Source organism: Sander vitreus, chromosome 12 (assembly GCF_031162955.1).
Source record: "Sander vitreus isolate 19-12246 chromosome 12, sanVit1, whole genome shotgun sequence".
NCBI lineage: Eukaryota > Metazoa > Chordata > Actinopteri > Perciformes > Percidae > Sander > Sander vitreus.
The window spans coordinates 8435826-8461466 of record NC_135866.1 but is presented as its reverse complement, the minus strand read 5'-3'; the positions used below and the strand labels follow the sequence as shown (position 1 = coordinate 8461466).

General features: G+C 42.5%; 1 protein-coding gene across 2 annotated transcripts in view; it reads left to right on the top strand.

Annotated features, from left to right (window-relative positions):
• epha4b (eph receptor A4b) overlaps window positions 1–25641 on the top strand; it is a 106330-nt gene that overhangs the window by 14224 nt on the left and 66465 nt on the right. For both annotated transcript variants that reach the window (XM_078263526.1, XM_078263525.1), the window contains exons 2-5: window positions 4244–4308; window positions 10851–11051; window positions 14342–14449; window positions 14733–15084. In XM_078263526.1, coding sequence (XP_078119652.1) covers window positions 4244–4308; window positions 10851–11051; window positions 14342–14449; window positions 14733–15084 — 726 coding nt within the window. The remainder of the gene's footprint in view (window positions 1–4243; window positions 4309–10850; window positions 11052–14341; window positions 14450–14732; window positions 15085–25641) is intronic.

Genomic DNA, 25641 nt, shown 5'->3' with positions numbered 1-25641 from the left:
TCAAGTCAGTGCAGGACATGTAGGCTACCCAGAGCTACGGGAGAAGCTGGAGAGGCATAGCTTTCTCCCCACCGAATTAGGCTAATAAAGTAATGATTAAAAAAAACACAAATGCTTGATCAAGGGCCCGGCCCGGCCCGAGGATAGCGGCGGAAAATATCGGCCCGTGTTCGGGCTCAGGTTTGGGCAGAGAATCTAAACTCCACAGGATATTCCGCAGAACAACCATTTTAAAAGGGAAGAAATTAGTTCCAATGTGTCCAACTGAAACTGCATATAACTGGAATTTAATCATTGTTTTAAGCACTAAAGATGTGAAAATGAAAATGTGTTTTGTAACTTGAGAGGTTGCACTCAGTTATATTCTCTGTGAAACACGAGGAAAGGTATTGCAGTAAGTGTGTCACACTGAATATCATCGGCATAACCCTGACTCTGACTACGTGAAACAGACAGTTTTGCTCAATTCCATGAAGTTTCTTGATGGGTAGCTTTTATCTCCGAGTGTGTCTGTGCGACAATGTGTTTGCCTCTCTGTTGGGTCTTGAAATCATATATTATTATACTATTATGTCCAGTTGTCTGTACGCCACTCAAATGCCAAAGCAGTTTATTTTATTTATAAAGCCCAATATCAAAAATCACAAATTTGCCTCAGGGGGCTTTACAATCTGTACAGCATACGACACCCTCTGTCCTTTCCGACACTAAATGGTCTTTAGTCTCCGTGAATACACACTGGAGGCTGCCTCTGACCTTTTGCTGCTCAGCACCTCTCCACTGTTCCTGTCTCATCCCTCTCATTGAATCTATCTCACTCTCCCTCTCTCACCCGGGCTCTGCTGTGCAGCCTCTCTCTCTTTGCTTTAAATATACCGTGTGCACTGTTTACTTTGTCGCTGTTCTCTCACCCAGGCGCTGCTGTGTGCGCCCTTACACGTGCACGCTCACATGTACACCCACTAATACAGCATGACATGCCTCCCTTCTGTCACGGTGTGCTGAGCTGAGGAGAACGGCTGGGATTCACTAAGGGCTGATGAACAGCATGGGCGCGAAAAGAAGAGAAAAAGGGGGAAAGATAGGAAAATAGGAGGTTGGAGCAATTTTACAGTCCCTTTGTTATACCTACAGGCAGTATGGATACACAGAGGGGTTTGTAAACAGGCACTTTCAGTCCTCTTCAATTGAGTGATTAGCCTCATTTGCATTGAGGAGGCCAAACTCTGTTTTCTTTTTTACTTTGGAATATTTTTTTCCAGGTCACTGCTTATTGGAGGGAATATGAACGTGTGCTGCTTTAATGTGAGGCAGTCGGTTCATATTGTGTCAGAGCAGCGACTCGCCCGTCTGATCTGGGATCTGTGGATTGAATGCATAGGCTGAAAGAAATTTGGGTAGACGTAGGATAACCTTAAAGAGCCACAGTGAGAAGAAAGAGAGAAGCAGCAGTCTCTGCAGATGGATACTGATTAAATATTGATGGTCAGCGGTGTTGAAGGCTTGATTAGGACCTGACTGAGCCAAGCCTTAACAAGTGCACACACACACACACACACACACACACACACACACACACACACACACACACACACACACACACACACAAACAAACAAGTGGCACACACAGGTGGAGAACATCGCTCCAGAATCTGAGCAGGTTTTCATTATGCCTCCCACTGGTCAAGCTGCCACCTTCCTCTCTTCACTGTTTCATTCTCACCTTCCTGAATCCTCCCTCCACTTCCTCCTGTCACAGAGAGAGCACACACACACACACACACACACACACACACACACACACACACACACACACACACACACACACACACACACAGGAAGCACCATGTGCAACTCTACATTCATCCTACTGTTGCACTTATGTCCGTCCTTGATGACAGTGATACTCCAACACATTTTTTTAGCTTGAAAGTTATATTATTAAACGGAGGCTCGAAAAATGTTGAAAGGTTTTACAGTTTTTATTTTGATTTCGTTTTGACTTTTTGTTTTCAAATTCAGTTTAGTTTTAATTAGTTTTTAAAGCGGGTTTGCTAGTTTAGTTTAGTTATTATTTTTTGAAAATGCTTAGTTTTAGTTTAGTTTTTATTAGTTTTAGTCTTAGTTATAAGTCTTTTTTTGTAATATGGGTTATTTGTCGGGGGGATTCAAAAAGGTCAGAAAAAGTATTGTGTAATAAAAACTCAACAAAAATATCATACAATTTTAGAAATATGTATTCACAATGTATTCAACAGTAACACCAGTACATAAAATGTACATAATGTAGCCTACATATGGTCATAAATATGTAAACAGTCTACACAAGACGCAGTATGTGCAAAATGTGTAAGTGACGTGTGTCAGGAAAAAACCTAAATAGCCAACAGACTAAAGAAGACATGAACAGGTGGTTTGAACTTTGGTGGTGGACTTTTTTAAGTCATTCGAGTCACACAGTCGTGTAGACATCCCAGTATCAATCCACGTATTAACCCACGCTTCCTCCCGCTTTTGGTGTTCCTGCGTATTTACTAACCAGCAGCTATCGCGTCGCCGGTGAAAGCCCTCCTGTAGTGTTCTCTGTCCTGCTGTTGTCTCCGTCATGCTGCCTGGCCCTGTATCCATACATCCATGCCCGTAACGTTACCGGGGTTAGCTTCTGTTTCGGGGAAAGGGGGCTTTGCGTTCTCCTTTACCTTGTTAAGGTAAGCTAGGTTAGCCTCCTAGCTTGTGTGCGCTTCTCAAATGTACTTTCAAATTCGTGGGATTTTTCCCTGTAATAAATTGTCCACATATTTTACCACCTTCCACTGCAAGGCGCTTGCTTTTATCTGACACAGTCATAATCAAATAGGACTCTGCCGCTTTCTTCCGACTTTCGGTACCGCCATGATGCCAGGCGAGGGGCACGGACTATGTTGTGTTCAATTTGACAAGGAATGTCGGAATTTCTGGGTTCCCAGTCGGAAACTATACATGTCTATGGGAAATGTCATGGTCGGAGAGATATAACGTTATTTGCTCTGTGAAAGACATTGACAAAGACGAAAACTAAGGACATTTATTCGATCATTTTATTTTATTTTAGTTAGTTTTGCAAACAGACATTACAGTTTTAGTCTAGTTATTGTTTTTTTGTAACGCCTCGTTTTTATTTTTATTTCAGCTAACAACAATGTGTTTTCCCACCTAGTTTTTGTTATTTCGTTCGTTTTAGTTTTACGATTATAACCTTGCTCCAGAAACAATGTCTGGAATATCCACAGCGCAGACAATCGTTTTATGGGGGCTATTTCTTCGATAGAGTCGTATGAGAAGAATAACATTCACCTCTATTGTATTTGGGGGACAGAAATCTTAGAGATGTGTACCTTAAAACGTCTGCATGCATAGGGTAAGTGAGAAAATGACCATTTAAAGGAAAACGGGGATTGAGGTTGGATTCAAAGCATTCTTTAAATTTTTCAAAAGTGAAATGTTGAATCAAATCTCTCCCGCTGTGTATAGCCAATGATTTAGCTTTGATAAAGTGTTTTCGGACCACTATAACAGCTGGAGGCTCTAATTTGTGTAAACTAACACATGCACCTGTGTGTGGGCTTCACAGGGTGATGAGTATTAAGACAAAAGCAATGTATTGCCATGAATTGGCAAACATTAAACTGTTTCTAATAGTGGATTATGCTGCAGGTCTGCTTTGAGAAACAATTTGATTTGTTTTATGTGGCATAAAAACTTTCCACACAATCCATTGCAACCACTTTGAGTACAACTCGACCACAGCCTCCTCTCTCCGAGCTTCAGGTGCCATTTTTCAAGCCTACAGGGCGAGTGGTTGATATCACTTTAATGTCTAATGCCTATACTCTGTTTCACTGACTGACTTTGTGTCCCCTTCAAACAGAACAGCTGCAGCACAACCACAGTCATCTTAAAGTTGAAATGATAGGTTTACCACTACTTGGTATTCCACTGCTGTTGTACTCCAACACAACAAAAGACACCCTTGTATAAAACATGAAAACATCTTGGATTTTATTATGTGGAAGGTTTTGATGTCATGTAATTCTGTCTTTCAAGACAGCAGTATCTCTTCACTGTATGTGGAAAACATTAACGTTGTTTTAAGGAAATGGGGATTGAGAAATAAATGCAGCTTACTAAAGTATGTGTGTGTTTATGCTTTTTGTTTTCTCTCTCTCTCTCTCTCTCTCTCTCTCTCTCCTCTGTGTTCTTGCAGTTACGTTGCTGGACTCCATGTCAGCCTTGGCCGACCTGGGCTGGGAGGCTTACCCTAATGAGGGGGTGAGTATATGCAGCACAACACACGCAGACAAAAAGCATCCTCTCTTTATGCCGGAGCTGGCACCAAAAGCATAAATTTGATCACAACTAGCGGGTTGTGTTGACATGTTTTATTTTCAGGGAAGGAACGGGGACTAGTAGCAGTGACAGCACTGGAGTGTGTGTTATAGAGAGCACTGGGTTCTTGAGCGCTCCTTGCTAAATCGGGAGTCTGCAGGGGGAATTTAGAAATTATTTCCGCTGTGCTGAAAACGCTGTGGCACTGGAGCCTCCATTTATTACGGGATGGAGTTAAGGGACGGGGTAGACGGATAAATGTTCTTATGTAAGAGGAGATGTTGTGTACATGTTTGTGTTATTTGTGTGTGTGTGTGTGTGTGTGCATGTGTGTGTGTGCATGTGTGTGTGTGTGAGGGGGTGGGGGTTATGTAACTAGCCTTTTGCAGGTACTGTATAGGGACCAGGGGAGTCTGGAGTGCAGCCACCGTGCATCAGAAAATAACATCATAGAAGTGAGAGGAGAGGAAGAGGGCGAGAGCGCAGAGAGGAAGAACGACAAAGTGCATTGAATAAAGAAATAAGATTGGGTTCTGTATGTCACTCTAGCGCAGGAGCTGATGAATGGCGCTGAATTAATTCTATTTCCCCCTTGATTCACACTTCTATTCAGCGTCAGTGTGTTAAATCGCAGGATGCCACACGCTGTTTCATGGTTGGGCGCAGCAGAGAGGCAGCTGAAGTGAGCCGAGCTAAGCAAGGATGTTTTCTCAAGCAATCAAGGGTTTCAAGTTCACTTTATTTAAATGCTCCGATTGTGTGGGCATATCGTGGATGTTTGTGGACGGTTTTTTTTCTTTCTTTTTTCCCGTCGAGGTACTTATAGAAGAACTAAATGTGTTCCATCTGTGGCTAAGCCAAAAGGTTCAATCTAATTTTGAAAACCAAAAAGTACACAAGTTACTTTTATTGAAAATATGGTTCAGTTTGGGGTGGCTTAATCATGGCCCCGGAAAGGCACATGTGTTGTTAGTTTACCCTCAAAGAAATGTGTTGGCTTGAAAGTAAATAAGAATATATATATATATATATATATATAATAAACTCCATCCTGTATATCTTTTCATGAGCTGTCAACATAGTGGGGATCTAGCTTCTCCTCCCGAAAGTGTACAGAAACTGAGGAAATTGGCTCTGTGGGCATCCACACAACCCCACCCTGTCAAAATAAATGTGACAAATAGATCCTTGATCACACTATCATTGTAAAAACAAAAGTGTTTCTTTACTTTGGGGTCAGGCACAAGCTCTATCAGCTGCTTTATCTGACCAAGGACATTATTAAATTACTTAAAGCTGGTAAAGCCTTCGCTGTGATGGTTCTTATTTCGCCTCGTGGTGCATGAAGGCGATGTTATCTTATTCCTAGGTGAACATGATCCTCCTCACTCTTTTTTTTTTTTTAGTCTCGTCATTGTCAGTTAAAAACTCAAATGCAAAAGGCTAAATTGGATGAAATATAGCTGCTTCTGCTTAAAATAGGCACACATTTTCTTTCAGTTAGCTATGACTTTGCCATAAAATAAAAAAAAATCTGAGCTGGAAGGCAAACAGGAGTAAAGCCATACAACGCGAGTGCATCTGAAGCGGCATTAACAAACAGAAAAAAAGTGAAAGGAGATTCTGCCAAAGGAGTTTAAGAATAAGTCAAATCCCTCATAAATGGATTTGTATTCCACTAAATGGATTTGTATTCCATGTTTACATTTGTCTATACGCAGAGGATAGTCGTGTGCTATGATTGTGAAGAACCTAAGGAAATGCCACGTACAGTGTTTGTTAGGGTGTGAAACAAAATCTTATGTATCATGACTTTGTTTGTTTTTTTTTGCGACGATTTTTAAAATCAATTCTTTCCCCTAGAATCAAAATGCTTGATCTATTTCTTTTGACCAATGATTCACCTAAATATTTCCTGTTTATACGGTATCGCCAATGGCGGCTACATCATATCCGTTTACAGCGTAACGGAGCGAAAGCAGGAAATGCAGAAAATACATGTTATGTTCGTCTTTACAAATGAAATTAATGTCAGACTGACATGTGATGTGCATTCTTTTTTAGAAGAGAGTTAGTCTTTTGAAATGTCTAATGATATATCGTTTCTAAAAGTGTGTTATTTATCTTTTGTTTTTGTTAAAGAAGGCAAAGAAAATCCCAAAACTCAATACTATCGTATCACAATACTTCTAGAATCGCAATAAATTAAATTTGCAATACAAATCGAATCAGCATCCATGTATCGTGAAAGAATGGGATCGGGACAAATGTCCTAGCCTGGTCCTACCAGACTCTTGTACATTTCATTTGTACAGAGAGTCTGTTTACTTCCTTGAAGGCGGGTACTCTGTTGAAGTTTAAAACTATTGGATCTGCCCAGAGCCACTCTGGATCTGCCATAACCAATCTCTAACGTTTGGTCGTGACGTCGGCTTAGCATCGCTAGCGTTCGCCTTAGCTAACTCCTTCACCACTAACGGAGCGAGCTGGAAAATCAAACTGTTCCCGAACCCCGTGGGGAGGAGGGCCACAACATCATGGCCACCAACACAACTCAGCAAAGATTGTTCTTGCTCGGGCTTTAACTTCTGGATATTCGGCAGCGTTGCTGCCACAACGGACCGAATGGCTTCGCTCGCATCTTTCTCCGCCGCCATTACGGAACTACAACTCAAACTAGCGCACGACCCACGACCGCAACGTCATTGTTGTCAGCCACTCCCTCCGTTCGCTGATTGGACCGCCAAAGATTTGGTCGGAGAAAACCCAAGACTACACCGCAAACCCAGACGTAGTACTGAAGGAAAGTAAAAATTGAGCGGAAGTACTTAGGAGGGCGGAGCCAGGCTACAAATGCCCTAGTGTTTGTCAGTGAGTTGTGGAGCAAAAACAGGTCTATGCATCAATGTATGGACATATGCTATATGGTCAGCAAATCAGTTTGAAATATTGCAGGATGAAATGAGCAGAAACAGTGAGCTGGTAGATTAAAGGCTGGGGATGACAAGCTCTACAACAGATAATAGAAACAACTTATTTTACCTTGCCAGGCTTTCCTGATTAAAACCACCGTGCCAACACAGCTTGAATTTTGGTATAGAGCAGTATAGAGACGAGTAGAGGCTGCCAATCCTGTTGGCAACACTCCTGTTTGTTTAATAGAATTATACATATGTCTCAAAGTAAATATGGCAATGATTTACTAACAGAAAATGATCTAATGTAAAGGAAAAGAGAAGCGACAGAGTGTGATAGGAGAGTTGACAGACTGAGAGAAGAAAAGGTGCCAGTGCTTTGAAAAGGGTCTTATGTTTCATAACAGGAGGATTATCTAGTTGACCTTTGAACTTTAAACCTGGGGGTTGGTCTCAACGAGAGGCAATTCCCACCAATCTGAGACCACTGTCTACCTGAATTAGTCCAAAACCACACTTGACCCCTGCAGGTCAGGCTTAATCCAAGCCGTGCAGGGCCGGATGTGCCTGAGACTGCGTGGAGCGACCCACTTCTGTCACCAGGCAAGGGTGTTCCTCGTGAGGGACACAAAACAGATACGTCTTAATGATGTCTGAAAATGGAGGGGCCCCACAGCATCTCTACTCCCCCAGAGGCTCCTCAAGCCCTCTTTTCTCCCCAACCCACCCTTTCCTGTTTCTTCATCTTCCATCTCTGTTTTTCCCTCCCCTCGCCTCCTCTATCCCCCCCCCTCCTCACTAAGACCGAGTTTGTTTCAGAGTTTGGGGGCCAATTAAGTCCCCGTAGGTGTAGCCATCAGATGATTGCAGAAGAAGGGATATTATGTTAAGCTGGTGAATGGCTGAACTTAAAGCCTGATCCGACGTCTCTGCTTCACTTCAAAGCAATCAAGCGGGCTGATTGGCCGAGGTGATTGAGGGTTCAGGAAGGAGGGCTATTAATGTTAATTCATGTTCAGACTGAACACTGTGTGTGTGTGTGTGTGTGTGTGTGTGTGTGTGTGTGTGTGTGTGTGTGTGTGTGTGTGTGTGCGTGCGTGCGTGCGTGCGTTTAGACTCTAGAGTAAGAGAGAAAGGGAGCTTAAACTCTTCAGCCTATCCAAACATTTTCCTAGTTGTGTTTTTGGTCGATGTTCCTCTCAAGCGGCTAGTGTATCATTAGCAAATACGGGGGCGAGCAGGTTGTTTTCATGTTCACAAACACACCTGTGCATTACACCATGCAGGCAAATGTGACAATGAACAGACTCGCCAACTAGGGAAATAAGTCACGCACCAGGAAGTGGCAGTAATCCAGCCACTCCAAACTCTGCCTACAAAGAAATAAACAAAGACATCATAAAGCCCTCTTTATCCCTCAATGACTATTCCCATAAATGCTTTAATCACCACTCCCTGGGGACTCAGCTTTGTGTGTGTGTGTGTGTGTGTGTGTGTGTGTGTGCGTGCGTGCGTGCGTGGGTGGGTGGGTGGCTGTGTGCGACCGTCCTGTGATGTCCGACTGGTCTCAGCTCTACACAGATGGGTCTATTTAGCTGCCAGGCGCGACTGTAATTTAACAACATTCATTCCTCTCTCTCTCTCTCTCTTTTTCCCTCTGTCTTGTGTTTTGTTTTTTTAATTAAATCGAGAGCTCTCAGTTGTTGTGAGCACATAATGTCGAGCAAGACTCCAGCGATACATCCTTTATATATGTAATCTGCAAACTCTGAACTGGCTGTCTGGGACATTTGTCTCAGCTGGCTGCAGCAGCTTAAACAGTCTTCTGCCTCGTCTCCTTCTTCTTCTTCTACTCCCTTTTCTTCCTTCTCTCCGTTTCTGCAGTTCTGAAGCTATGTTGGGTCATGAACAAGAGCGATCCCTTTTTTTTTTTTTTAGAGCTCCAAATCCTACACAGTAGATGTTTCAGCGGAGGCTGTGGGGGATTAAAAGTATCTGAGTGTGCGAGAGAGAGTTGGAGAGAGTGTGTGAGTCTATGTGAGAATGTGTGTGGTTTTTTTTTTTAATGTGGGTCTGTTTTAGCGCTCAGGACTCGGAGGTGAAATGCGTCAAGCTTTTGCCGGGTTGTTGGGCCGTCACATCAAATTAACCTCAGGAATCCAAGCTTAGCTTGCACTCTGCTTGTCTGAAAGTTTCTCTTTTATTTGCCTTTTTTTGCTGCTTTATTTGCTTTTTTATTAGCCTGTCTTCTCTCTTTTCTTTATTTCTCTCTCTTCGCCTCATAGTTCATCTACCGTTCGACTTTCATTTGAATTTTAAATAGCACGTTAGGGTTGACAGGTAGATAGCCCCGTGGGTCTTGGTGTGGCCAAGTGTGTGTGCACATGTGAGTGTGTGTGTGTGTGTGTGTGTGTGTGTGTGTGTATCATGCCTGCACAGGGTCTGTGTTTACATGGTTGGACTAATGTAAGGTGATATGTGCCCATCACTCTGGTGCTTACAGCTGCAGTTTTCAAGATGACAGGAGCTCAGAACAAAGATGGTGGTCCTCTCATCCCTCACCACAAACTAGGACTCATCCAGTGTGTGTGTGTGTGTGTGTGTGTGTGTGTGTGTGTGTGTGTGTGTGTGTGTGTGTGTGTGTGTAGATAGAAATGTTTTCCTGCTCATGCGAGAAGTGTTCTCAATTACTGCCTTAGTCAGAAGTGGAAACAGATGGTAGCAGATGACGGGAGACAAAGTAGCTCTGTCCTACCTACTCCTTCTCGCTCCCTCTTTCTCTCCGCGTCTCACTCATACACACACTCCTACCTTAAGCGCTAAATCACGCATTCCCTTTAGAAAAAAAACAGGCTCACTCTATGCACACGTGCAGCATGGACAAAGACAGTCCTTCAGTCATCTTGACACAGATCATCACTCATATTCACCCAGACATGAAAACAGAACATGCAGGCTTAGCGTTGGTTTGCACCAAAACCACAGCTCATTGAACTTGGGCCCAGTTTCCCATAAGCAATCTTTGGACTGAGATCTCCTTTGTCCATTGATTGCCGATGAAATAAGACTCACAGCTCACAGCTGAGGGGTGCTGTTGTCGAGCCGTCCCCTGTGCTGCTGAATGTCATTCTACCACTTTCTCTTTGATTTAAAATGTCTGTTTAAGTCAAAGGGATTTCCCCGTCAACTCAAACACTCCCAAAACACTCACCTCTTCTCTTTTGCACCCTCCTTTCCTTTCTCCCTCTCCTCATCCTGCTCACCCATTCCCTCCCCCTCTTTCCTTCACCTATCTTCCCCCTCTTTTTTTTAACACTTTGTCCTCACATCCCTCCCAGCATTTTGCTATTTTCTTTGCTCTCTTTCTTTCTTTCTTTTTTTCTTTCTTTCTTTCTCTCTCCCATTTCTTTCTTTTGCTCTCCATCTAAAAAAAAGTGCCATCTGATAAATGTGGAAGTCCAATCAGAAATTTCATGTCAAATAAACAACTCTCTCTTTCATCTAGTAGACCCACTTTGCTTTTCTATTCCTACTTCCTCTCTAAAAACTTCCTCTCTCTCTCATCCTCAGTGGGAGGAGATCAGCGTGATGGATGAGAGGAACACCCCAATGAGGACCTACCAGGTGTGTAACGTCATGGAGGCCAACCAAAACAACTGGCTGAGGACGCGTCACATCAGCCGAGAAGGAGCGCAGCGCGTCCACATTGAGATCAAATTCACCCTGAGGGACTGCAACAGCCTGCCCGGGGTCCCCGGTACCTGCAAGGAGGTCTGCATCCTTTCACACACACACACACACACACACACACACACACACACACACACACACACACACACACACACACACACACACACACACACACACACACAGGCATTGTTGGTGGAGTAACTAGTTATATGTAATGGGATAACGTAATTGAGTTACAAAGTAAAGGTAACTGTTAACCTGTTACCGTTACTGGGAAGATGTGTAATTAAATTACAGTTACCTATGAAAATGTTCATGATTACATTGGGGATTACATTTGAATATTTTGTAAAAAGCTAGGCTATATGTTAAATAATATTATATATTTAGTTGCTTTGCACGTTTTTCATGTGTACAATGTCTTCTTTTGCCATTTCCAGCCACAGCTGTTTAGTAAAGTTTGATGCTATTGCGATGCTTTTGATTGGTTCCCCCGTCTGACAGTTAAATGACCTCCCAAGATGTCATCACAAATTTAGAAAAGTAATCAAAAAGTTCTTAAATGTAATAAGTCACATTACTCTGGAAAAGTAATTGTGATAGTAATAGTAACTTTCATCTGCTATGACATTTTAAATAGGGTAACTTGTAAACAGTAACCTATTACATTTCCAAAGTAACCTTCCCAACACTGCACACAGGATAATCAATCCCTCCAGGATTTCGCGGCCTTTTTTTGAGATTGTTGCGGCCCAAAATGCCTGATTTTGCGGGAGCTTTTGTAAGAAATTGCGATAAAAGTTGCGATGTCTTTTGTATTTTGGTTGCAATGAAGTTGCGAGACAGTGACATTTTTTTTTTTTGTATAGTTCTTTAAAAATAAAAAGGAAACTTGTTTTAGGGAGAATAAAACTACTCTGGGCTGAGATTTCCTAAGAACCTTACCAAAAAGGCTCAGGATGCTGCAAATGTTGGTATAATATGAAAATGGCTGGTGGATTTAAGACAAAAAATTATAATTTATTGAATGAATCAAATTTGAACATATGTGTCAGTGGCATGTTGATCTTTAGCCTACATTTTTAGTTAATGTCCTATCCTGGGCTGGGACACACATTCATACGGTTTAATAAAGTACTTATTGGACTTTAACTCAGCATTGCACTTACAATAACGAGTGTAGCTGTCCTCAATTTAGGTCATCCTGTACGTCTCATCTCCAGTTTTTCCTGCATCCACCGTGTGTGATTTTGTGTGTGTGTGTGTGTGTGTGTGTGTGTGTCAGTCGCGGGGGGGAACTGAGCAGCAGCCCCGCCCACTGCAGAGACCCGACAGGAAACAGCAGCAGCTTTCAGCGACTTTAGAGTGAAAAAAACGTTACAGCGTACATTGATGTTAAAATGTTTACAGGTTGGCAGGACGGTCTGAAATGTTCTGCACGGTCTTTCGTTGTACGTTTTGTTGGTAAGTGTGAGATGTTCGAGTCACACACGTGAAGACAACGGTCTCTGAAACAAGGAAATGAATTTGGCGACGTACGTGTTACGTCAACCCGTTCTCACTCCCGCTTGGCCATCGGCTCTCAGACTCACATACTGGCGTAAAGTCTGGCACGTGGGACTGCTGGGATTGGTTGAAGTCGCGGGAAACTCCGGTTATTGGTCAAATTTGCAGAAAAGCTGCGGTGATTGGTCAAAATTGCGAGTCGCACCAAATTCACGGTGATTGGTTGAATTTGCGTGAAATGTTGCGATCGCGACATCGCGAAATCCTGGAGGGACTGGATAATACACATGCACGCATTTAAACACACAGGCAGTATGGTGGCAGTTAGTAAATGTCCTTGCATCTTGTGTGTGTGTGTGTGTGTGTGTGTGTGTGTAAGCCCTCCTGTTGCATCTGTGCTGCTTATTTGTTCACTCTTGGTGAGCAAGACTTAGAATTTTGACGAGCTCCATGGGTTCTGGTGTGTAGCTGTGTTCACTCTAAACTTCTTTTGGAGGGAAGCAAGATAAAAAAATTAATAAAAAAAAGACGCATTTCTGCTTTGGAGATCAATAGCACAGGAGTGAGTTTGATTTGGAACATGGTGGAGGCAGAAATTGTTTGCAGTGCGGGGGTTGCCTCAGAAGTAACAAATCACTTCTGCAGGGCTCCAAAATATTCCCTGAACAGTGCTTTTAGTCTTTTGGATCAAACCGAGTTCAACGTGAATGTAATCAGTATTTCTTATATCCTTCCCTTCTCAAATATATAACGAGCATAGCAGAAACATATTGTATTTGTCATGGAAATGGTTTAATTACAAATTGGAACAAATTCACCCAAGAGCGCACGCAATCAACACTCGGTTTAGCGGGCTCAGCTAATCAACTAAATCAGCGAATTAACTTCAATAACACTTCTCAGTGTTTACAATTAAACCTGCCTGCTCTTCATACTTTATCTGATACAATTACGTTTGCCTCTGCTGCTTCCTCTTACTGCAGCAGAAAATCTCGAGACAGCAAAAAGACATTAAAGTATGAGAAGCAAGCATGAAGCCAGTTTACATAATACTTATGAAATAAACATTAAATCAGTGTTAGGGAAGGATGCGTGTCCCCACATTTCACTGAATATTGGATGATTTCAGTATCGCAGCGTGGTTTCATATTCTTAACGTATATATTAATGTGAGGCCAGTCAAAAAGTGGTAGTTTTTGTGTTTACTATGATTACTTGGTATGAAATCTATGCTTATTCTGCACATTATACTACATGAAACTGCAGAGCTGCAAAAATGGCCTTTCGAACACTTTTCATAATTTTATTTTACAGTCTTTTCCATTCAACACTCACTCAACACAAACACACAGACGGCTGTGATGGCTGATGATGAATAGATAAATAGACAAAAGGCAGGAAAAGAATGACATGAGAGAATAGCGAACAGAGAATGAAACAGAAAACGCTCTAGAGGCTTCTTTTGTGGCTCCTCGTATATTTTAACTTCTAATATATTTTTTCTATTGTCCCCGGTCCTCTCATATCAGCCCGATATCACTGCTCCTCTGTATTCATTTCTCTCTACTTTATCTGCCCTCTGCACCCTTTTCACTCTCATTACATCTCCAGAATGAGTAGTGGAGATAATATGAGAGTGAACAGAGCTGCACTTCATGAAATAGCAGACAGGGTTGCTGACTGGCCATCGAGACAGATGGACTGAGATTTGAAAAGTAGCAGCAGAATAGCTATGAGCGCTATTAAAACTTCACATTGGACGGACCTTCTCACTTGTATCCCTCTAGTTTCACTGTGTGTTATTCTGTTTTGTCTGTGAAGTTCAATTTCTAGAATCTGAAAGGTGATGGATGTTTGTCTTGCAGACATTCAACATGTACTACTATGAGTCCAACAATGCCAACCTGTGGTTCATCAAGGAAAGCCAGTATGTCAAGATCGATACTATTGCTGCAGATGAGAGTTTTACACAGGTATGGACACACACACACACACACACACACACACACACACACAGACACACACACACACACACATACGTGTTTAAATGTGGGTTATATTTAAACTAAGTTATCTTGTCCCGTTTGCTTGCCAAATTGTCAGGATTTTGAGGACATCATTATTTCTGCCTTTCAGTCGCTGAGTTTCAGGCAGAAACATTGTACCTAAATAGAATTCTAACTTTTTGCTCCGATTGAATTTGAACGCTCCCAATAAAGTTACCGCCTAACGCTGTGAAATGTGCTTCGTCTGCAGGTGGACGTTGGGGACCGCGTGATGAAGCTGAATACGGAGGTGCGCGACATCAGCAACCTGAGTAAAAAGGGCTTCTACCTGGCCTTCCAGGACCTTGGCGCCTGCATCGCTCTGGTCTCAGTCAGGGTCTTCTATAAGAAATGTCCCCTCACTGTGCTTAACTTGGCCCAGTTCCCCGACACAATAACGGGCGGAGACACGGCACTGGTGGAGGTCCACGGTGTGTGTGTGAATGCCTCTGAGGAGTTTGAGGCTCCGAAGATGTACTGCAGTGCAGACGGAGGCTGGCTGGTTCCCATCGGGAGGTGTGTGTGCAAACCGGGCTTCGAGGAGAACAAGGACGTCTGCCAACGTGAGTCAGGGTCGGGGGGTGTTTGTGTGGCTCTGTGTCTTTGCCGAACGAGTGTGTGCAGATGCATTTCAGCACAACAATGTGAATTCTGCTATGAAACTAAGGATGGAATTACGACTCTGTTTATTTAGGTTACTGATGTGTGTGTCTGTGAGGACAGTTATTGCAGGCAGAGAAAAGGGTAGGAGTTGCTTTGAGGCATCTCACTTTTTTTTTTTTGTCTTTTTTGGAGTGTGTGTGTTTGTCAAAGCTGAATATCTCATTTTCCCCACTGAGTATTGGAGAATGATACGAGCGTGTGTGAGAAAGTGCTTATTGATATGTGTTTTTGTTGTAGGAGAGGAAAAGGTATGCCTTAGGAAGCAAATTATTGAATCGTAAAACTCCACAGATGGCGCGTACAGTATCAGTTTTTGTGTGTGTGTGTGTGTGTGTGTGTGTGTGTGTGTGTGTGTGTGTGTGTGTGTGTGTATGTGTACATACTGTGTGCGCATGCATTGGAGTGCGCAAGCTGTATTAGACTCACACCGTCACCTGTCCCCACGGGCTTGCTTCTTCCCCGAAAAGAAAATGGAATCATAGATATTCATCACCGCATACTTGGGAATCAGTGCACATAATGCAATTTCAGTTGTTTTTGAGAAGCAGCAGCCAAGACGCCTCGAAAACTTGGCAGTTGGGCCTTGAGACAAGTGAAATGGAACAGAAGTTGTACTCTGCAGCTTGCAGACTGGTAATGTGCACAGATTGTGGCAGAACTCTGGCTGCATCTCAATCATCAAACGCCAACTGTTGAGCTGAATCTCTGTCTTGTAAAGATGACACACCGGGGTCATTTGACAGGCGGTCCTGTATTGAAACTTTATTTAAAGTCGGTCTGACGCAGCAAAGCGGCTGACCTCAGTGATCTTCATGACCTCATCTGTCTGCTCCCTGAGTCTTATCACTCCGGAGAGAATAAATAGAGCAAGGTAAGCACGATTAACAAGCTAGCTTTAACTCAATAACAGCGTGTGTATGTGTGTTAGTGCACGTGTGCTGTAGTCGTGTGTTGATGTAACGAGTCCTTTTGACAGTCTGAGGTCAGAGGTCAGGAAATATATGTGTCCCTCGCCTCGTCTAATAAGTTATGGTCAATACAGATGTGGATGCATGTGTGTGTGTGTGTGTGTGTGTGTGTGTGTATATGTGTGTGTGTGTGTGTGTATGTGTGTGCGTGCGTATGTAAGGCAAAAGCAGGTGTCCAGTGTGTGCAACGCAGGAGGGGAAGCCAGGTTTTTTGTTTCTCTTCATTTCGAGGCATATTTTGTGGCGAAGCAATTCTTCTGGAAACAATCAAATAGCATTTCCTAATAGGTTTTAATTCTTAAGTGGTGAATTGAAAACTCTCCGCCGCAGGGTTGTCTGCGCCACCTACTCAGTGTTAGGAAAAGCATTTTTGTGGTATCTTGGGAAGGATTTGCATAGCAATGAAATTTCCTCCTCATACAGCAGGAGAATTTGCTGTCCCACGCGTGTCAGTCCAACATATCTCATATTTGTTTGCAGCCTGTGCGATAATGCCAAATGAACACCGTGGAAACCAGCTTTCTTTTATGAAAATGACGTTGGCGCCGGTGCTATTTGGCCTGCACGTGCCTCTATTCGGATATTGTTCCCTTCCTTTGCGGAAATTTCACTTAGCCACCTAATGTAACTGCATGTGTAATCAGCCTGCTTTTAACCCTTGTGTTGTCTTCCCGTCCACCATGAAGCTGTTGTCCTTATGGGTCAATATTGAAAATTAGCTTTTTTGGGGGGCGCTTATTCCAACGTTTTATTCGCTTTTCTAACGCTTTTTTTTTAATTCATGTTCAATAAACCTAATTTAAATGACTTTATACTTAATTTTTGGATTTAAAAAGATCTACAATTATACATTATTTGGATTGACAGTTAAGATCAGAGGATGCTGAGTGAGTCGCAGACTGGATACTGTACATGCAACTTACATGCATGCATCCACGTTATTTCTGGGCAATTTGGTTGAAAGAACCCCATATTTCTGATATAAAAAAGTTTGAAAACGGGTCAAATTTGACCCGAGGACAACACAGACATGGGAGGACACAGAAAAGTACAACAACCTAGTGCGTTGTGCTTCAGTGTGTCCCTGAGAGAACAAGGGCCAGGCTTTTAAAGATACCTCTCAGCGCTCGCCGTCAGCTCCAAACAAAAGGTTCCTGCCCAGACACAGTCTGTAGGTCTTACATAGGGAAAACACTCGGCTAATGCATTTAAATCACCCTCTCTCATTTGCCGTCACACAAAGAGAGGAAGGGCTGAGGTGAGAGAGAGAGAGCTGGGGAAAGGACTGGAGGGACATCTGTAATTATCATCATTGTGCAGATGAACAAGCCTTTCAATGGACGCCTTGAATTCCTTTTCTCTTGTTCTTTTTGTGTGTGGTTGTTTTCATCTTTGTTACCATTTAGCTGCTCTGATGCTCATTGTTTTCTTGTTCAAATGTTCCGTGTGAATCTTCTCTGGCCTCTCTAGCCTCTCCTTCTCGTCCCCGTGTCACACTCCTCTCCCTCTGGCTCCCATTATCTCTCTCTCTCTCTCTCTCTCTCTCTCTCTCTCTATTTCTCTCTCTCTCGCTCTCTCTCTTCTCTCTCGATGTAAGGCGCTAATGGAATCATTACTAGCCTCTCTCTGTGTTAGACAAACACCAGACACCTCCAATTACAGCCTTTTTTTCTCAATCTCTGGCTGTCTCTCTTCCTCTCTGCTATTTTTTAACCTTGCTCTGGTGTCTGCTTCTATAATGGGACTATTCTCCGCCTCTCTCCCCCAACAAGACCACCGTCCTGCTCCTCACCCATCCTTTCTTACACTGTCTTCCTTTTTCACCTCACCATTTCTCTTTCTGTCTCCCTTCCTCCTCCTCCTCGCAGCCCTCATCTCCTCTGTCTGCACTCGTTAAACATTTATAGATCATGGGTTCATCTTTCACTTTTTCTATTTTCCCACCCCATGCTTGCTTCTTATTCCCTAAAGTGAGGCACAAAGTGTGTTTAAATGTGTGTGTGTGTGTGTGTGTGTGTGTGTGTGTGTGTGTGTGTGTGTGTGTGTATGTGTGTGTTTTGATGTTGGATACTGGATTAGATTAAATCTGGTGAAATTGTTTTTATGACAAAAAAAGGATGCTGCTCACACAGAAAGTAGTAACTGACTATGAAAGAGGAAATCATATGATTCATGGGAAATGTGGTCTAAATGTTGGTCTAAACTAGCCTGGAAATCCACACCCAAATCCGAAAGATTAAGGGTCTGGCATTGAGTAACGAAAATGGCCCAACTCGAGGGGCGGCATCATGCATTTGAAAATCTCACTGCACGCAATTGGATAACACTACGACCAATCACAACAATACACAGGGTGACGTATCCAGAGCCCCATACGCTCAGCTACCAGCGGAGCTAACTGGTAGATTAAACTGTTATCTGTTTATCTCGCCTCTGGCCCGCTTCTATCAGATACGCCGATGTGATTGGTGCAGCTCGGCTACAAGGGCATGGTTAATGAGCATCATTACTCAATGCCAGAGTGACTCGCTGAGCAAATTCAAATTGTGCTCTTGTGAGAACTCTGGATTTCCAGGGTAGGTCTGAACACAAGCACCACAAGTGATGGAAGCTACTAGGGCTGCAACTAACGATTATTTTCATTTTCAATTAATCTGTCGATATTTTCTCGAGGAATCGTTTAGTTGTTTGGTCTATAAAATGTCAGAAAACGGTGAAAAAAATGTGGATCAGTGTTTCCCAAAGCCCAAGATGACGTCCTCAAAAAATGTCATGTTTTGTTTACTGTCACAGAGGAGGGAGAAACTAGAAATGAGTCACATTTAAGAAGCTGGAATCAGAGAATTGACAACTAGTTGATTAATCGATTCATCTTTGCAGCTGCAGAAGCTACGCAGCATCTTGACAGTGATTTCATACCAAGTTATAGTAATTGTATAATTATTACATATTTATATTTTGTTGTTGATCTCATTAAAAAGACCAAAAGTAATTAAGTGTTCATTGCTCAATACTTTTTGATTGCTGAGGCACTCAATCCAATTCACTCTAAATAAAGGTGTAAATAAAGGTCACAAATAATATATAATAGTAGCTTCATTATTTTTAAAGGTTTAGTAATGAGGTGAGGTAAGGTAGAAACCTTACCTAAAGAAACTGTAATTTAATACTAATTAAAGGGGAAACAGAGACAATGTTCCGACTCAGTAGACATAGTAACAATTCCTTTAAATATGTTTTGAGGAAATGTCCTTAAAAGAACTGCTTAAATCTCAATGGCTCAAAAATGTAAAGCCAAGTGAATACTAATCGTTGACACTTTATTGTCCGGATTTATTTGTATGCTTGCCTGTAATTGACAGCCAAACAGAAAAGACTGGTACTATATATATATATATATATATATATATATATATATATATATATATATATATATATATAGTACCAGTCTTTTCAAAGGTACCTTCCTTGGACATGTCATTACATACCAAACAAAATCCCAAGCAACCTGTAAAATAAAGTTAACACTATAGTTTTTAGCAAACAAGAGAGCATTTGTTTGGGACTATTTTTAGCAGCGGATCAATACACATTTAGTGCTCCTGTGAGCAGCAGGACGTTGTACTGTATGTGTGAGTGACTTAAAACTGGGCCCATGTTTATTGTAATGGAGGCAAAATGGCCACCGGTGCAGGGGTGGGACTCATTAATGTGTTTCTGATAAAAACAGTGGAGCTCTATAACACAGAGGAATACGCATAATCAGACGTTTGCTACACAGACAATACTTAGTTAGTAGGATCAAGACATTATTGGTTTTGATCTTTATGGGTTTTGTTGACAGTAAGAAAAATATAGAATATCAGCAGCCCTGTCCTTCATGTTTAACATTGCAACTTAAATACATATTTGTGTTTCTTTTGCGCTTTGGTGTTGCGTCATTCATTCACCTTTTGGGTTTCTAAGCACGGTGGTGTGCACTAAACACACTGCTGCTCTGCTTGGGCTCTTCTGCTCGATCACATGAAATCATGCTCATCGGCTTCCTCGCCACTGGAGTTACACAATCTCTCTCTCGCTCTTATTCAAACACATACTCTCTCTCTCTCTCTCTCTCTCTCTCTGCCTCAATCATGTGCTCCCCCTCGTCAGCTCTCCTCCATCACTCTCTGCCCCATGCCGAGGCCTCTGTGCAGCGTGAGCCCCCCCCCGTCCTCCTTCGCTCTCTTGCTTTTCTTTGCTCTCTGTATCTTTGTCTCTTGTGCATTCTGTTTCGCTTCTCCCTCTCTGTTTCCGTCTGCCGCTGTTTCCTCTACTCCTCTTCCATTTCCACCTTGTACTCCCTTGCCCTCCCCTGCTGTCTCACAGCTGGTAGGGAATGTAGTGAATTCTCCTCTCCTGCTTTAAGCTCTAGAGGTTCATGCTGAAGGGCAGGAGTGTGTATGGGTGTGCAGCTGTGACTAGACGTGTGTGTGTCCTGTCCTTCTCTGTGTGTCTGACAGCACCAATTACTGCCTCAGATGCCTGAGAGATGGAGGAGACGGAGAGGAGTGGAGAAGGACAGACACCTGTCACCTCGACACAAGTTCTCTTGCTCTCATCGCCTCTCTCTCTCTCTCTTTCTCAGCGGGCAAAAGTAATATAGGTCAGCAAGACATGTCTGTCCGTCCGTCCGTCTGTCTGTCGGCTATACCTGTCTAATGGTCTCCTCTTTCCCATTTCTTCCTATTTCGTTTGTCTGTTTGATGCAGTTTCAACTTGTAGTTTACAAGAGGAACTTTTCAAAGTCACACCAAACTCGGCATACTGATTCCACTTAGCTCCTCCGGCTGTTCTTCTCACTTCTCAAGTTGGACTGAAACCAAAGTGGAAAATCAATGAGGAACAAGTCCAATGTGTGACCGAACCAGTGTGAATTGTCTTGCCAACTATGTGTTCATTTGGAACGCTGTGGGTGCAGACACAATGGCTTTCTGGACTGCTACATGAATAATATTTTAAAGAAGTGCAATGTACTTTTTCACTCTTTCTGAGACCAGAAGATCAATATCAATCGTATGTCTATGCGTTAAAGGAATAGTTCAACATTTTGACATATTCATTAGAGACATTTTTGTGTCAGTTGCAAAGTATCTTATTACAGTTTTCCACATTATTTACAGTGTCAATTTTATCTTTTGACTCAAGAATCAATAACAATTCTATACTATATTCTAAAAACTATATTTTATTTGTACACATTATGGTTAAATAGATGATAATGATCACCTGCTATAAAATAGAGGCCAGGGTGGGACAGAGTTAGTTTGCTTGAGCGAGCATGTACTGTAAAATGTGTGCAGAACGGGGCACCGTTGCAGTCTTTGACCTCACGTTAGACTAAACCTTAGACTGTAACCAGTGGTGGAAGAAGTTTTCAGATCCTTTACTTAAGGAAAAGTACTAATACCACACTGTACAAATACTCTGTTACAAGTATAAGTTCTGCGTTGAATTCTTTACTTAAGTAAAAGTATGTAAGTATCATCAGGAAAATGTACTTAACCCTTATGTTGTCCTAGGGGCAAATTTGTAGTTTTTTATATCACAAATATGGGTTTCTTTCATCCAAACTGCCCACAATTAACATGGATGCATGGATGCAGGTTGAATGGAACCCATAAAACATGCTTCGCATGTCAAATTGATGATTACTTTCACTGAATTATGGGTGTTTTATTCAATGTTATAGAATTTAAAACAATGTTTAAATGGTTTCAAAACAAGAATATCCTGACTAAACTTTGACAAAAAGTGTGATCCACTCAACATCCTCTGATCTTAATTATTAGTCAAAAATAATTCATAATTTCTGCTTTTAAAAAAAAAAAAAAGAATTAGGTATAATGTCCCATGAATATACAAAGCTTTGAAAAAAAACGACAAAAACGTTAAAAATTCATTTTCAATTTTGACCCATAAGGACAAAAAGTTGATGGTCTACGGGAAGACCACACAAGGGTTAAAGTATTAAAAGTAAAAGTACCCAATGCAGAAAAATCCTCACATTTTGAAACTGGAAACAATCAAAACAGGTCTGTCAATTAACTAAGAGTTTAGTCAACTAATCATTTCAGCTAGACTTGTAGGCCGTTATATTGTTGGGTAGTTTAATTTATAATAAAACATTGTATGTGTGAATCGAATGTGCTTTGTGTGCAAAAATCTGTAAAGTAACTAGTAACTGAAGCTGTCAGATGAATGTAGTGGAGTAAAAAGTACAATATTTCTCTCTGAAATGTGGTGGACTAGAAGTAGAAAGTGGGAGGAAAAGAAAAGACTCAGGTAAAGTACAAGTACCTTTAATTTGTACTTAAGTACAGTACTTGAGAAAATGTACTTCGTTACCTTCCACCACTGACTGCACCATTGTGATTTTGACTGTTTCATGTGTAAGTCAAAAGTGGAGGCTCTTTGAGGTGGCAAAGTTTAAAAGAAGTTCAAAAGAACAGGCCTCCACATGCATATTTGCTTTCTTGCCGAGAGTTAGTTTTCCTGTCCTGGTAAATATGAAGCTACTGCCCACTGCTGGTTAGCTTAGCATAAAGACTAGAAACAGGGGGGAAACAGCTAGCCTGGACCTGTCCAAAGGTAGCAAAATCTGCCTACCCACACTTCTAAAGCTCACTAATTAACACGTATCTCATGTGTAACACAGCATGTTGCAGTGTTACGGAGAGTTATGTGAATATTTCTTGCCTGGGTGCAGTAACTCCCTGAAGTCTGATGATCACAGTTAGGTTGGCAGGTTTGGTATGTGCTAATCAACTGTATGTGGCAACTTCCAGCAAGAGACGGTCCACAGAAGTGTCGGGCGGATGAGTACGCTGTTTTTAGCTACAAAATAGCTCCAATGTTGAACTATTCCTTTAAGGCAGAGCCATATAAACCCTAGTCTCGCATTGCCAGCCCTATCTCTATTTAAATTAGCTGGATACATGGTTAAACGGAATTTGCTCTTACTAGTATATCGCCGTGTGTACTTTGTCCATCGCAATCCCCGCCAATCGGTCCCAAAACGTCCCAGTTAGAGAGTAAATGCCGTAAACATATTCTTTGTAAATCTTTACAATCATACCCCGAAAGAACCAAGCGGGCCTGCCTTGTTGCACCATCCAAATTTTCTTCAAAACTTGCCATTTTCAGCGTGTAGCTTGCAAGCTTGAAGTTAGTTGTTGTTTCCCGGAGCGAAGGAAATTTTGAGAACGGCAACACACAGAGAGCTATAAAACCTTAAAGCCAGGAAAACATCACACTGCTTTAGCTCATACACACTCCAAACCCCATTTGACCACAACCATGAAATCATAACGTTTGGGAGGGATAACTAAGTCCTGGTCTATGTCATTTTCAAGAGGAGAAAAAAAAAAACCTGTAGTTTGATATTTTTGGAAAACTTTGCTCAACCTGTGGAGGGGAATTTGACTTTCTGTCTGCCCAGTGACGATCAAAGGCCTGCTGCTCAGCCGCTGAGTCGATCAGACCTGGCTCCGACCACAGCACAGCGGGAAAGGACTTACAGTTAAAGCCTTTGCTTGTTTGTTTTCTGCGAGACAACTTAACATTCTGTACACATAAGTGAAAGTTATATGATACATGTTGTAATAGGCACTCAGATGCATATAATGAAAGAAAGACTATGACCACGCGCGTGCACACACAAACACAATAGACTTACATTTTATATTTCATAAGAGGATTGCAGCCTCTGTTCATAATGAAAGGTTTAAGCAGGGAGCAGATGTAGGAAAAGGCTAATCTTCACACCTGTGAAAGCGATTTAGCTCACTTACAGAGGCCTGTGTGTGTGTGTGTGTGTGTGTGTGTGTGTATAGGTGTGTGTTGAAAGCTCAGTACGGAACCTGCCTTTATTGCCTCTCCAACACAGAGCTTGATCTCTGCCTCTATCCTTACAGCAGAAGTGTGTGTGCGTGAGAGTGTGTGTGTGTGTGTGTGTGTGTGTGTGTGTGTGTGTGTGTGTGTGTGTGTGTGGGGGGGGGGGGTTGTCATGTGGACAGTAGAAGCCAGAAGTGAGCATTTTTATGTTGATCACATACAGACTTTGGAAGGTCAAGCGCTCCCTCCTGCATGTAGTATGTTCTCTCACACACACACACACACACACACACACACACACACACACACACACACACACACATTTCTTTGCTCTTCTCGTGGTGGCAGCTCAGGGAGCTTGAGAGCAAGAATCTGTGGGTAGGAAGAGAGTGGGCAGCTAACAGAAGGATTTAGACAGCAAGTCAAGAGACTTTTGTATGTATACGTCCACGTAATGCATGTGTGTATGTGTGTGTGTGTATGTACACTGCTGCAGGCATGAGGGCATTAAGCTGTTGATGTGTCAGGTAGCAGGGTGTTATTACTAGCCAGATGTTCTTAAAGGACAAACGGATATATGGATCTATTAAAGGCCATTTATTTGTTCTTCTACCCGTCTGTGGGAGTGTGTGTCTTTCTGCTGCTCCGTCCCTCCTTTCCTTTATTTTGATAATGACAGCCACCTTTTACTTCATTACGCCTTTATCTCGTTTCTCTCACATGTCCCTCCTAAACTCCATCCCTTTGCCCCTCTCCCTCTTTCCCATCTCCTCGCTTTTGTGTTTGAATAAATGACACACAAAATCACAAAGGCTTAGGCGCTCGCTATATCCTCTACACACCATAGTCCCCGTCTACATACCCACACAGCACTGACCCAGATAATGCCTATTCACACAGTTCCCCCCAGCACAGCTCCTCTTTCACCATGGCGGATCACTCGGCAGTTGCCAAAAGCCACCTTTGCACCAAGACGGCGTTTGCGCCGCTTAAGTGTTAGCCACAACGAAACCCAGAGGACAATCAAGGTGGCTTTTGGGAGACATGACCTCGTAAAGCTCAGCTGAGTCTGGTGCAGTGGGTTGAGCTGTGTGAACAAACCCTTAGAGAAAAGGAGAAAAAGCAGGCCAAGGACTGAGAAACCGTTAACGCATGTTTCAACTCCTCGCGTCCTTATATAGCACTATTCCCTAAAGACGGAGGCAGAGAGAGAGGAGAGAGGTGTAGTATGTCTCCTTTGGGTCCAGTTGCCATTAATTGGACGTATTCCATAAGCTGTTGAGTTCCAGTTAGGGATAAACATGTGCAGACTCATGGGAAAGTTCATAACTTTCACATTTCTATAGTGTTGAATCAGTGTTGAGTTTGCTCCACTTAAGATCTAAAGGTTTCGGGAAAGGTGCATGTGTGTGCAAGGGAAAGCAGAGGGGGCATGCAGGCAGCCAGCGGGTCTGCTGAACAGGAAACACAGGAACAGGAAGACAGCCATTGACCCCTTCCCCTTATCCCCTCCCTCTCTCTCTTTCTAGTTGATGGATGGCTTCCAGATGTACGATCGGCCTGTCAGGCTGATTGGGCCGGCGCTGCACAGGCGTTATTGCTCAGCTCCAAAGA